The sequence below is a fragment of the Pelophylax lessonae genome, assembly GCF_965119305.1.
Source record: "Pelophylax lessonae genome assembly, chromosome: 9".
NCBI classification, from domain to species: domain Eukaryota; kingdom Metazoa; phylum Chordata; class Amphibia; order Anura; family Ranidae; genus Pelophylax; species Pelophylax lessonae.
In genome coordinates, this window is record NC_138776.1 from 267,088,550 (window position 1) to 267,102,756 (window position 14,207).

The 14,207-nt window shown below is 45.2% G+C and overlaps 2 protein-coding genes across 2 annotated transcripts in view; both read right to left on the reverse strand.

The window, feature by feature from the left end:
* LOC309564451 (uncharacterized protein) overlaps positions 1 to 14,207 on the reverse strand; it is a gene marked incomplete at both ends in the record, with an annotated part of 75,688 nt that overhangs the window by 36,945 nt on the left and 24,536 nt on the right. The gene's annotated exons all lie outside the window — the stretch shown is intronic.
* LOC309562698 (uncharacterized protein) overlaps positions 1,491 to 14,207 on the reverse strand; it is a 35,886-nt gene continuing 23,169 nt past the window's right edge. Inside the window, exon 2 of the mRNA XM_082266982.1 lies at positions 1,491 to 3,082. Within this exon, the coding sequence (XP_082123108.1) occupies positions 1,509 to 3,082 (1,574 nt within the window). The 3' untranslated portion in view covers positions 1,491 to 1,508. The remainder of the gene's footprint in view (positions 3,083 to 14,207) is intronic.

A 14,207-nucleotide genomic window follows, 5' to 3' on the forward strand; every position in this document is an offset into this window, starting at 1 on the left:
CTTTTGTGTCATTGGGAGGAAATGTGCCCCATCATTGGTGTCATTGGGAGGAATTGTGCCCCATCATTGGGAGCAATTGTGCCCCATCTTGGTGTCATTGGGAGGAATGGTCCCCATCATTGGTGTCATGGAGCCCCACTGTTGCTGTCATTGGGAGGAAATATGCCCCTTCATTGGTGTCAGTGAATGAAATACTGCCCTAAGGGCTAGATAAAATCAAGCAGAGTCGCACTCTATACACACAGCTGTAAATGTTCTAGACAAGTGTACTTTATACACTGAGCTGTATATGATATACTCCTGACCACCGCACTCTGTATACAAGGCTGTATATGATATACTCCTGACCACCGCACTCTGTACACAGGACTGTATATGACATGTTCCTGACCACTGCACTCTGTACACAGGGCTGTATATGATATACTCCTGACCACTGCACTCTATACACAGGACTGTATATGACATGTTCCTGACCACTGCACTCTGTACACAGGGCTGTATATGATATACTCCTGACCACCGCACTCTGTACACAGGACTGTATATGACATGTTCCTGACCACTGCACTCTGTACACAGGGTTGTATATGATATACTCCTGACCACTGCACTCTATACACAGGACTGTATATGATATACTCCTCTGACCACTGCACTCTGTACACAGGGCTGTATATGATATACTCCTGACCACTGCACTCTATACACAGGACTGTATATGATATACTCCTCTGACCACTGCACTCTGTACACAGGGCTGTATATGATATATTCCTGACCACTGCACTCTGGGCCGTTATTCACAATCAAATCTAAACTTATGACCTAAAAAGGCTTTAAAAGTATCACCTATGAGAAATTTTATGGATACCAAAGTTTGTGGTCATTGCATCAGTACACAGTGTTTTTTCCATTCAATACATGTTTTATTATAATTTTATTTTTCAACAAGATTGCAATCCAAAAAAATAAGGGAAAAGTAAAGGAAGGAATAACTGGTCAGGAAAATTACTTGTCTGGAATGTGGAGGCGGAGTCATTATTAGTTTGTATACAATACAATACACAACGTGTTGCATTATTATATCAAAGTATTGTACAAAACATCACAGCATCTACAGGGCCTCGGCCTCCAGAAAATAGAAGTTGGGGGGGTTGCGTAATCTTCAGGCCCAAAAACGTGCATTTTACCACGGGTGCAAAAAGATGGAAAAGAAGCTCCGGTAGCAAAAGGGTCTATTTTTCTCCTGCTATCAATGGCCAACACGGGACAACACTTCATCCATGTCTTTGGTGATCTCTGATCTCCTTATGAAGTGTTTCCTAAATGATGGAGATCAGCCATGGAGTATATCTGAGGTGTATGTCAGGGTGTGCTTCTTCCCCACATGTCCACCAATATTCATATAGAAGACATTTCCCGTACTCAAGGCACTAATACACCTCCAGGGTTGTGTGGGACCCCTGATGCACAGGAAGACAGGACATCAGCGAGGAACAATTCCCTCACTCAGGACAGGAACGTGGCTTCTCCCCTGTATGCAATCTCAGATGCACGCGGAGAGTGGACTTCACTGAAAAACATTTGCCGCACTCAGGACAGGTATATGGCCTCTCCCCCGTATGCGATCTCTGATGTATGTAAAGATTGGACTTTCTTGAAAAACATTTCCCGCACTCATTGCAGGGATACGGCTTCTCGCCCGTGTGCAATCTCTGATGTCTGGCAAGTTCTGATTTTCGTGTAAAACACGTCCCACACTCGCGACAGGAAAACGGCTTCTCCCCAGTGTGAGACTTCTGATGTCTGTAAAGACTGGACCTGTTTGAAAAACGTTTCCTGCACTCACAACAGGAATATGGCTTCTCCCCTGTGTGCGAACTCCGATGCTCCTTAAGGCTGGACTTTTCTGAAAAACATTTTCCGCACTCAAGACAAAACAGCGGCTTCTCCCCCGTGTGCAATCTCTGATGTCTGTCAAGACTGGACTTCTCTGAAAAACATTTCCCACACTCAGGACAGGAATACTGCTTCTCCCCCGTGTGCGATTTCTGATGTCTGTAAAGATGTGAATTCCTTGCAAAAGATTTGCCGCACTCAGGACAGGAATATGGCTTCTCTCCTGTGTGCAATCTCTGATGTCTGTTATGAGAGGACTTGTCTGAAAAACATTTCCCGCACTCAGAACAGAAATATGGTTTTTCTCCAGTGTGAGACCTTTGATGTATGACAAGTTGTGCTTTCGTTATAAAACATTTCCCGCACTCAGAACAGGAATATGGCTTCTCCCCCGTGTGAGACATCTGATGTATGACAAGCTCTGACTTTTGTGCACAACACATCCCGCACTCCGTACAGGAATATAGCTTCTGACTCGAGTGCAATCTCTGATGTCTGTAAAGACTGGACCTATTTGAAAAACATGTTCCGCACTCATGACAGGAATACGGTTTCTCCCCCGTGTGGGATCTCTGATGATTATAAAGACTGGACTTCTCTGAAAAACATTTTCCGCACTCGAGACAGGAAAGTGACTTTTCACCCGTATGCAATCTTTCATGTCTGTATAGACTGGACTTCAATGAAAAACATTTTCCACACTCAGGACAGGAATGCGGCTTCTCCCCCGTGTGCAATCTCTGATGTCTATAAAGATGCGACTTCAGTGAAAAACATTTCCCGCACTCCGAACAGGAATGTGGCTTCTCACCCGTGTGAGATATTTGATGTCTGACAAGCTGTGATTTCTTTACAAAACATTTCCCGCACTCAGGGCAAGGATGTGGCTTCTCACCTGTGTGAGATCTTATATGCACGATAAGACCCGATTTAAAACGGAAACACTTCCCGCACTCAGTACAGGAATACCTCTTATCTTTTGAAAGTTTGGCATTGTCCCTCACAGTCTGAGGTTTCTCAGGATAAGAGGAATACGATGGTCCGGCACTGTCCCTCACAGTCTGAGGTTTCTCAGGATAAGAGGAATACGATGGTCCATCTACACTGTGTGGTGCCGGATGGACATTTAAGGTAGCCGGGTTTTCTCCTGGACTATACTGTGTGATGTCCTCATTTTCTACTTTACAGTCTGGAGACAAAGTGAGACAATCCTCTGAGGTTTTCCTCATCTCCAGTCCATGTACTAAAATAGAAATACAAAGATTATTACTAGACATCAGCAGATTGGTTCCCCTAAACCAGGACTCCACCCACATCGGGCAGCTTTATCTCTAAAGATCTTACAATTCTCCCCTCAAGGTAACTAGTAAATGGGTCCTCTGATCTCCTACCAGTTCATTTCTTTATTCATGGACCTTAGTCAGAAAGTGAGGAAACAACGAGAACGGTCTTTTATAGGAGTGACAGTGATGAGTATATAGTCATAATATTTGTGTTCAGTAATCAGTTGCAGAGGTCCCACACCACTTCCTCCCATCTCCTGAGACTGCACTCAGTGACTTGGGTGTGAGACTATACAGACATATCCCTCCACCCGGCACAGCCAGCAAATAACAGAGCAAGTAACCCCGGGAGAATTGTTCTGTCAGAGATACTGCTATACCAAGGTATGGGGCAGAAGAATCAAGACAAATGCCCCAGGTGCCTAGATTGAGTAACACCAAAAATTTGCTGCAAGCTGAACTCCAGAACCTCCATAAATCCAGTCTAGAGACATTAATTGTGGCTACAGCATAGAGATGGAAGATTATCCGAGAGAAATACAGGAATGCAGGACGGGGAACACAGATCAGGAAAGTTACCAGGGTATTACAGGCTGATGTCACCCAGTCCCCACCCTTCTCTGGACAAATCAGTGAGCAGTATGGGTGGAGGAATGTATTTAGTGTTAATGACCCACCTGTGCTGATCTCTGTAGGAGTGTCGTCCTCTATAAATGTCCCCGTTATTCCATCCTCCTCCATAGACTGCTGATCATCCCTCACATACGTCTCTTCTTCTTCTGCTTTAACCTCAAATTCTATATCGATTGGATCTCCACTCTAAACCAAGAAAATGAGAGAAAATCATCTGTAAAATATAAGCTTTATTATTGTGACATCACTTAATAAATCCACACATTGTCTCCACAAGTCCATGTTCTAAATGCTCCATTCCACTAACCTTGTAACAGTGAGGGATGGTGTGACCTTCCTGTGTGGAATCCCGGGAATACAGAGGGCGGGGACATCTCTCTGATCTGATTTTGTAGCTGGATGACGCCACCATGGTGTCCTGGTACAGATTCTTGTGTTCTTTTGGAATCTTAGACTCCTCCATCACCCCATCCTCATCCTTCTTCATCTCTTCTTTAACCTCAACTTTAGAATCTCTCAGGTTTCCACTCTGAATATATAATAAAAATGACATCAATGGTAACAATGCAGATAATGTACAGATCCTAATGATACTATCAGTGATTGTTCCTCATCTACCTGATGATGGTGAGGGATGGTGTGACCTTCCTGTGTGGAATCCTGGGAATACAGAGGACGGGGACATCTCTCTGGTGACTTCCTGTTATTAGGTGGCTCCATTATAACATCCATTAGTCCTCCTGAAAACTCCTCCATCCCTCCATACTGCTCATCCTCCTCTTTATACTCTTCTTTAGGAACATTATTATTATGCCTGAGGTTTCCACTCTGCAATATATTATACAACATTCATGGTAACAAACATGATGATGAACTTATGAATAAATTATAACTACAGTGATTGTCAATCATCTACCTGATGATGGTGAGGGATGGTGTGACCTTGCTGTGTGGAATCCCGGGAATACAGAAGACGGGGACATCTCTCTGGTGGGTTCCTGGTATTAGACAGTTCCATCATATCCTTGTGTCCTCCTGAAAGCTCCTTCATCACCCCATACTCCTCATCCTCCTGTTTATACTCTGCTTTAACAGCAATATTATCATCCCCGAGGATTCCACTCTGCAATTTATCATAAAACATTAATTGTAATAAACATGCTTGTGTAAGGATTATAACTATCAGTGATTGTTCCTCATCTACCTGATGATGGTGAGGGATGGTGTGACCTTCCTGTGTGGAATCCCGGGAATACAGAGGACGGGGACATCTCTCTGGTGGGTTCCCATTACTGGATCCATCTGTAGGAAACACACACACTGACTGAATACACTGTTTCTATGTGTTTATCAGATGATGGGGGATCTAGGTGGATCCTCCGTACTGCTCTCTCCTTTACAATAAAGTCTCCTCTTACCCGGTGATGTGAGGGGCGGCTGATTCTCCATCATGACGTCCTTGTAGAGATCCTTGTGTCCTTCTAAATACTCCCACTCCTCCATGGAGAAATAGACAGTGACATCCTGACACCTTGAAGGAACCTGACACACACAATGACACAGTCACCATCCAGACACATCCCTTGTCTGTTACTGGATAATGTCCCAGAATTCCCAGCACCGCTCACCTCTCCTGTCAAAAGCTTGATGATCTCTCTGGTGACTTCTAGAATCTTCTTTTTATTTCTCTATTCTATCAGGGAGGGAGAGGCAATGTGATGGTCATATGATCTCCAGACTTCACAGGAGGAAAACTCTAGATTTGAACACAAATAGTAAAATCAAATGACATTCCCAGAATCCTCCTCACCTGACTCTACATTTGAGCATCGGAAAAAAAAAGGAAAAGAGCCAGATGGAGGGACATTTGGAGGAGGAGCTGCGATGTCAGCGTGACTCTGAACTCTCAGATACTTACTACTGACCTCTGAACTTTCTGATACTACTGACCTCTGATACTTACTACTGGCCTCTGAACTCCTTGTTACTTGCATGTGACTTCTGAACTCTCTGTAACTTTCTGCTGACCTCTCCATCATGTGCTACTAACCTCTGAACCCTTATAACTTACTGCTGACGTCTGAACTTTCTGATACTTACTACTCACCTCTGAACTCTCTGTTACTTACTACTGATCTCTTAATTCTCCGTTAATACTGATCTCTGTACTCTCCATTACTACTGACCTCGGAACTCTCAGTTACTACTGACCTCGGAACTCTCAGTTACTACTGACCTCGGAACTCTCAGTTACTACTGACCTCGGAACTCTCAGTTACTACTGACCTCGGAACTCTCCGTTGCTACTGACCTCGGAACTCTCCGTTTCTACTGACCTCGGAACTCTCCGTTTCTACTGACCTCGGAACTCTCCGTTGCTACTGACCTCGGAACTCTCCGTTGCTACTGACCTCGGAACTCTCCGTTGCTACTGACCTCGGAACTCTCCGTTACTACTGACTTCGGAACTCCCCGTTACTACTGACCTCAGAACTCTCCGTTACCACTGACCTCGGAACTCTCCGTTACCACTGACCTCGGAACTCTCCGTTACTACTGACCTCGGAACTCTCCGTTACTACTGACCTTGTAACTCTCCATTACTACTGACCTTGTAACTCTCCATTACTACTGACCTCGGAACTCTCAATAACTTACTGCTGACCTCTGATACTTATTACTGCCTTCTGAGTCACTTACCACAGCATTCAGAGTAGTGACACTGAGTTCAGAGGTATGTACTAAGTCAAGCAGAATTCAGAGTTTATTAGTGACACAGAGTACAGAAGTGACCTCAACTGTCTGCACCACTGATCTCTGTTTTCCTTCTCCCTGGACTCCGCACATTACTCAGGGTCCTGCAGCTCCGGCTCTTCTCCCCTTTCTCCTATTCCCTGGTTCAGTAAGCCTGCAAAGGGGGTAAGGAGGCGGGCTATGATTGACTATGATTGGCTTAAAACCCAGTTACCTACTGCCATGCCAGCCTTTAGTACAAGGCCCCTCCCCAGTACAAAGCCAATCATAGCCCCGCCTCCCTACTACGTGTTGTTGACTTTAGTATCTGCCCACTCCCCAGTATTAAACCATTCACAGTCAATCAAAGCCCCGATTCCCCATGCTGGCCTTTTTTACCCAACCCCTCCCCAGTTTAAAGCCAATCACAGTTAATCATAGCCCTTCCTCCCTACTACCCGTGGCAGCCTTTAGTATACGCCCCTCCCCAGTATAAAGCCAGTCACAATCAATAATAGTTCCACCTCCCCACGCTGGCCTTTATACCCTAGCCCCTACCTGGTATAAAGCTAATCACAGTAAATCAAAGCCTCGCCTCCCCATGCGGGCCTTTAGTACCTGCCCCCTTCCCAGTTTAAAGCCAATCTCAGTCAATCATAGCCCTTCCTCCCTACTACCTGTGGCGGCCTTTAGTATCTGCCCCCCTCCCCAGAATGAAGCAGATCACAGTCATGCCTCCCCATGCTGGCCTTTAGAACCCAGCCCCTACCTGGTATAAAGCCAATACCATTCAATGAAAGCCCTGCCTCCCCACGCTGGCCTTTAGTACCCGCCTCCTCTCCAGTTCAAAGCCAATCACAGTCAATCATAGCCCCGCCTCCCTACTGCCTGTCTACCCGCTTTTAGTACCTGCCCCCTCCCCGGAATAAACTGTGTTTCCTCTGTAGCTCTCTGTGACAAGTACAGCTGCAGGGGGAGACACGGGAGAGGGGGGATGGAACACAATTTTGCTCCTTCTAGATAATTAGTGGAGCCGGGTGACGAAACGTGTACTGGCGCTGGGCTCTGGGACTTTGTCCTGATTGGTGGGACACCGGCACTTAATCCAAATCTCGGGATGGTTGGGAGGTATGACAACAGTCATATAATCCGTTAGTATAGATGAGGGGAGAAGGTGATTGGATGGAAAGGTGACACATCTCCAAAATGAAGACAATGTTCTGGCCCCATAAGTGGGGGAATGTTCTGACCCTGAAGGGGTTTATCTAGGTTTCCACACTATATATGTGTGTATCATCATCTGCTAAAGATAAAAGACATCACAGTGACTATGGAGGAAGAGAACGGACATGACGGAGGGTTACTGGGTGTAAATAGGAAATAAGATCTTATTACCTCCTCTCCTGCCAGTTACAGCGATGTCTCCTCTCTACTCCCTCCCTACTCACCTCTCACCTGGAACTTCCTATTTATACCTGACATCACTTCCTGTCTGTCTTCCATAGAGACTTCCCATCTGGGGAGTAAATGTGAGATCACCACCTTGTGGAGATCAGAGGAACTACAGCCATTGCAGTTGCTTTCTTGCATGCAGACAAGAAATAGATTTCTGCAGAAGATCATTCATGGATAAAAAAGGAACAGATGGCAATAGTAAGAGATCTGCTTAAGGTGTAGGTCCACCCTAACACTAAAATCCCTGCATCTACAGACCTTCACGTTCTTTTTTTTTTTTTTTTTTTGTATATTACACTTCATCCTCTCAGGCCAAGGTTATCCTATCCCTTAGGCTACATCAGTCATTCATGAACTCAAATAAATACCAAGCATACTCATGTATCCCGGAGATTTCTTAAACCTCAGCCAGATATCTGAGTATTTCCCGAGGGATTCTTCTACTGTGAACATTGTTTCCTCAATAGCTCTCACCCATTCCACTTTTGCAACCCATTCACTCATACTCGGGGCATCTGGTGTTCGCCAAAGTCTTGGTATCAAACTTTTGGCCGCGTTTAATAGATACGGCACCAGCGTGGTTTTATATTCAGTCTCTTTTTTCTCTGTACACCCTATCTCCTCCTCTCCCATCCTCCTCGACTCCCCCCCCCCCCCCACTTCATTCTCTCAGGCCAAGGTTATCCTTTAGGTTACATCAGTCATTCATGACCTCAAACACCAAGCATACTCATGTATCCCGAAGATTTCTTAAACCTCAGCCAGATATCTGAGTATTTCCCAAGGGATTCTTCTACTGTGAACATTGTTTCCTCAATAGCTCTCACCCATTCCACTTTTGCAACCCATTCTCTCATACTCGGGGCATCTGGTGTTCGCCAGAGTCTTGGTATCAAACGTTTGGTCGCGTTTAACAGATACAGCACCAGCGTGGTCTTAAATTCAATTGCCTTTTTCTCCGTACACCCTGTCTCCTCCTCTCCCATCCTCCTAGACTCCCAACCAGGTTCACCCTCTCCTTCGAAACAAGTTCCATGGTCCCGACCCAGCCCCACTTCATCCTCTCAGGCCAAGGTTATCCTATCCCTTAGGCTACATCAGTCATTCATGAACTCAAACACCAAGCATACTCATGTATCCCGGAGATTTCTTGAACCTCAGCCAGATATCCGAGTATTTCCCGAGGGATTCTTCTAATGTGAACATTGTTTCCTCAATAAATCTCACCCATTCCACTTTTGCAACCCATTTGCTCATACTCGGGGCATCTGGTGTCCGCTACGGTCTTGGTTTCAAACTTCTGGCCGCGTTTAACAGATGCGGCACCAGCATGGTCGCCTTTTTCTCTGTACACCCCGTCTCCTCCTCTCCCATCCTCTGCAACTCCCCCCCCCCCCCCAGGTTCACCCTCTGTTTTGAAACAAGTTCCATGGTCCATATTGTATATTCAGTCGCCTTTTTCTCCATACTGTGAAACAAACAGCTCCATGGATCTCCCTGAAGATGTTCTCCTGTAATTTGGCTGATTGTCTTAATAATTCCCTCCCAATATGATTGTATCTTTGTACATTTCCACCACAAATGCGAAAAGGTCCCAGGGGTGTCGCATCCCCTCTAGCAGTTTGGGGGTGCATCCGCCCCGAACCTTCGCACCCTCTGCGGGGTAACATACCACCTGGCAAAAGGCTTATAATAGGTTATAAGACCTCCACGATCTAACACTAACCTATCTCACTCTGTAAAGAAGAAATAAGTGTACTTACCTTTTTTGAAGCCAATCCGATCCGATCTCCAATGGTGGAAGCTCTGCAGAGGACACGGCTGACAATGGCTGTGAAATGAACAGGAAGTGACGGCGCCCATAGACTTTTTATGGGGCTTCTGTTGTCAGATACATCCTCTACACCCGCTCCACCAGCTCAATGTGGGATCGGGTCGGATTGGCTTTAAATAAAGGTAAGTATACTGATTTCTTCCTTACAGGGCTAGATAGGTTAGTGTTAGATCTTGGAGATCTATAGATGCCGGGATTTTAGTGTTAGGGTGGACTTAGAGCCGGTTCACACTACCGCGACCTCTAAGTCGCCTCATAAGGGGCGACTTGTTAGCGCGACTTTCAGCATGACTTAAGCGCGATTTAGCGCTATTTCAGTGCGACTTCAGCGTGACTTGTATGATAGACGACTTTGTATTTGGCCAATCAGAAAAAAGTTCTTAAAAATTGTCGTTTTTGATAGAGAGTCAATTATTGAAAACAAAAAAAATGAGATTTCTTTGGATTTAGTGTCTGGGGGGTCTAAAAAGTGTACCTGTGAAGTTTCAGCTCTGTAGCATGTCCAGAACCAGAAAAAAAAAGATAATTTTTCTTAGAATTATTAATAGGGCAGGGTAGTGGCTCCGCTCCTGTCACACCTGGGCGTTTTTGTTTCAGGCGTTTATTGGGCATTTTTTGGGCGTCTTTGGAGGCAGGCATGACATCTGGACTTCTGGGTAGGGGTATATATACACATACACACATATAGGTGTGATAGGAGCGGAACCCTATGCCTGCAAATAATTTCATTAGCGCAGGCATAGGGTTCCGCTACTTTCTCGCAAAAAATGCCCAATAAACGCCTGAAACAAAAACGCCCAGGTGTGACAGGAGCGGAGCCACAACCCTGCTCTATTAATAATTCTAAGAAAAATTATCTTTTTCTTATGGCGGTCACCCTGACATGGAAGAGTTCGGTCACCCTGACATAGCAGTCAGAGTCAGTTCACCCTAAACTACACTACGGTCACCCTGACACTTAACACTTTCCCTACAGAAACTATATTATTGAATCTAACTATAGTGGTATATAGTACCCTAACTACACTTCATATCCCTTTCCTCACACTAAGTGTCCACCAGTGCCACGAATCAGTGTCCACCAATGCCACTGCCCACCAGTGCCACGTATCAGTGCCACAAATCAGTGTCCATCAGTGTCCATCAGTGCCACGTATAAGTGTCCACCAGTGCCACATATCAGTGCCATGTATCAGTGCCACGAGTCAGTGTCCACCAGTGCCACGTATCAGTTACACGTATCAGTGTCCACCAGTGCCACATATCAGTGCCACGTATCAGTGCCATGAATCAGTGTCCACCAGTGCCACGTATCAGTGCCACGAATCAGTGTCCATCAGTGCCACGTATAAGTGTCCACCAGTGCCACATATCAGTGCCATGTATCAGTGCCACGAGTCAGTGTCCACCAGTGCCACGTATCAGTTGCACGTATCGGTGTCCACCAGTGCCACATATCAGTGCCACGTATCAGTGCCACAAATCAGTGTCCACCAGTGCCACGTATCAGTGTCCACCAGTGCCACATATCAGTGTCCACCAGTGCCACATATCAGTGCCACGTATCAGTGTCCACCAGTGCCACGTATCAGTGTCCACCAGTGCCACTCACACAGACCAGGCAGAGATAATGGTATATAGGAACTGTAGGCATGGCTGCAATGTGGGGAATACATGGTTAATTTTCCTTCTTCTTCCTGGAAAGTCGGATCACAAGTCGCTTCAAATAAGATAAGGAGGCGACTCCCATTGAAGTCTATGGGACAAGTCGGATACAAGTCGCCTCAAAGTAGTACAGGACCCTTTTCTGAAGTCGGAGCGACTTCAGTAGTGCCAATTAAGACGGCACTCATTGATTAACATTGCTTTTATGTCAAGCAACTTGGGGCGACTTGAGGGCACACAAGTCGCCTCACAAGTCGCGGCAGTGTGAATGGACTCTTACACTTAAAAGCTCCCTTCAGACGGGATAGACTCTGTCCAGCGAATCTGCCTGCTCAGCAGATGAATGCCAGGCCCGTCTCGGTTATGCGGAGCGGACACGGACGCTCTCCTCTATGGGGCAGTCTGTTTCCATTTGACTGTCACCCAGTCAGATCTTCTGGACGGATGGGGAATGGATCCCTATCGGTCTGTTTTCAGCGGACAGGATCGAATCGGATGCTGGTGGGTGTCAGCTGTCATTCGTCGCTCCATAGAGAACAATGGGTGGTCCAATCAGGGCCGCCTAAAATACTGACATCAGTTTGCTGGTGTCAAAGGGGCCTTAAAAAAAAAAAATAAGAGGAGAAGGAAATAGATGCTAATAGTCTGCAGGAGATCTGCTGTAATCATAAAGCCACACCCCCTATAGACATCTCATAGGAGATACAATCTCAGGTCTCAGTGGTGATTGGAGCCCAGAGAGACTCTGGAATAAAACCTGAACATGCAGCACACCTCCCTCTGTGGTCACCTCCACTCAGATCTCCGTCCTTCCCCCACCCATCCACAGGATGTACCCTTTATATAACATAAAAATGAAATAGCTGCTAATACTCTGCAGGAGATCTGCTGGGGGAAAAAAAAAAGGAAATAGATGCAAATAGTCTGCAGGAGATCTGCTGAAGAAGGAAATAGATGCTTATAGTCTGCAGGAGATCTGCTGAAAAAAAAGAAAAAGGTGCTAATAGTCTGCAGGAGATCTGCTGAAAAAAATGAAATAGATGCTAATAAACTGCAGGAGATCTGCTGAAAAAGGAAATAGCGGCTAATAGTCTGCAGGAGATCTGCTGAAAAAGGAAATAGCGGCTAATAGTCTGCAGGAGATCTGCTGAAAAAATGAAAAAGGTGCTAATAGTCTGCAGGGGATCAGCTGAAAAAAAAAAGGAAATAGGCACTAATAATCTGCAGTAGATCTGCTGGAAAAAGGAGCTAATAGTCTGCAGGAGATCTGCTAAAAAAATTAAATAGATGCTAATAGTCTGCAGGAAATATGATGAAAAAAAGGAAATATATGCTAATAGTCTACAGGAGATCTGCTGACAAAAGGAAATAGATGCTAATAGTCTGCAGGAGATCTGCTGTAATCATAAAGCCACACCCCCTATAGACATCTCATAGGAGATACAATCTCAGGTCTCAGTGGTGATTGGAGCCCAGAGGGACTCTGGAGTAAAACCTGAACATCCAGCACACCTCCCTCTGGGGTCACCTCCGCTCAGATCTCCTCCCCCTCCCCCACCCATCCACAGGATGTACACTTTATATAACATAAAAATGAAATAGGTGCTAATAGTCTGCAGGAGATCTGCTGGGGAAAAAAAGGAAATAGATGCAAATAGTCTGCAGGAGATCTGCTGAAGAAGGAAATAGATGCTTATAGTCTGCAGGAGATCTGCTGGAAAAAAAAGAAAAAGGTGCTAATAGTCTGCAGGAGATCTGCTGAAAAAAATGAAAAAGGTGCTAATAAACTGCAGGAGATCTGCTGAAAAAGGAAATAGGGGCTAATAGTCTGCAGGAGATCTGCTGGGGAAAAAAATGAAATAGATGCTTATAGTCTGCAGGAGATCTGCTGAAAAATGAAATAGATGCTAATAAACTGCAGGAGATCTGCTGAAAAAGGAAATAGGGGCTAATAGTCTGCAGGGGATCTGCTGAAAAAAAAGGAAATAGGCACTAATAATCTGCAGGAGATCTGCTGGAAAAAGGAGGTAATAGTCTGCAGGAGATCTGCTAAAAAAATGAAATAGATGCTAATAGTCTGCAGGAAATATGCTGAAAAAAGGAAATAGATGCTAATAGTCTACAGGGGATCTGCTGACAAAAGGAAATAGATGCTAATAGTCTGCAGGAGATCTGCTGGAAAAGGAAATAGATGCTAATAGTCTGCAGGAGATCTGCTGGAAATCATAAAGCCACACCCCCTATAGACATCTCATAGGAGATACAATCTCAGGTCTCAGTGGTGATTGGAGCCCAGAGGGACTCTGGAATAAAACCTGAACATACAGCGGGTCTCTGGGGTCACCTCCGCTCAGATCTCCTCCCCCTCCCCCACCCATCCACAGGATGTACACTTTTTCTTTTTTTTCCCCAGCAGATCTTCTGCATTCTGTTAGCATCTATTTCCTTCTTTCTCAGCAGATCTCCTGCAACCTGTTAGCATCTATTTCCTTCTTTCTCAGCAGATCTCCTGCAACCTGTTAGCAGCTATAGTCCTTTCCAGCAGCTGTTTCCTTTTGCAGCAGATCTCCTGCATCCTGTTAGCAGCTATTTCATTTTTTCCCATGCACTCTCTTAGCATATGTTTTTTTTTTTTTTAATAGAAAATAAGTTTATTTTTCCTGCGAAAATACAATAAAAAATACAAAGACTCATTAACACGT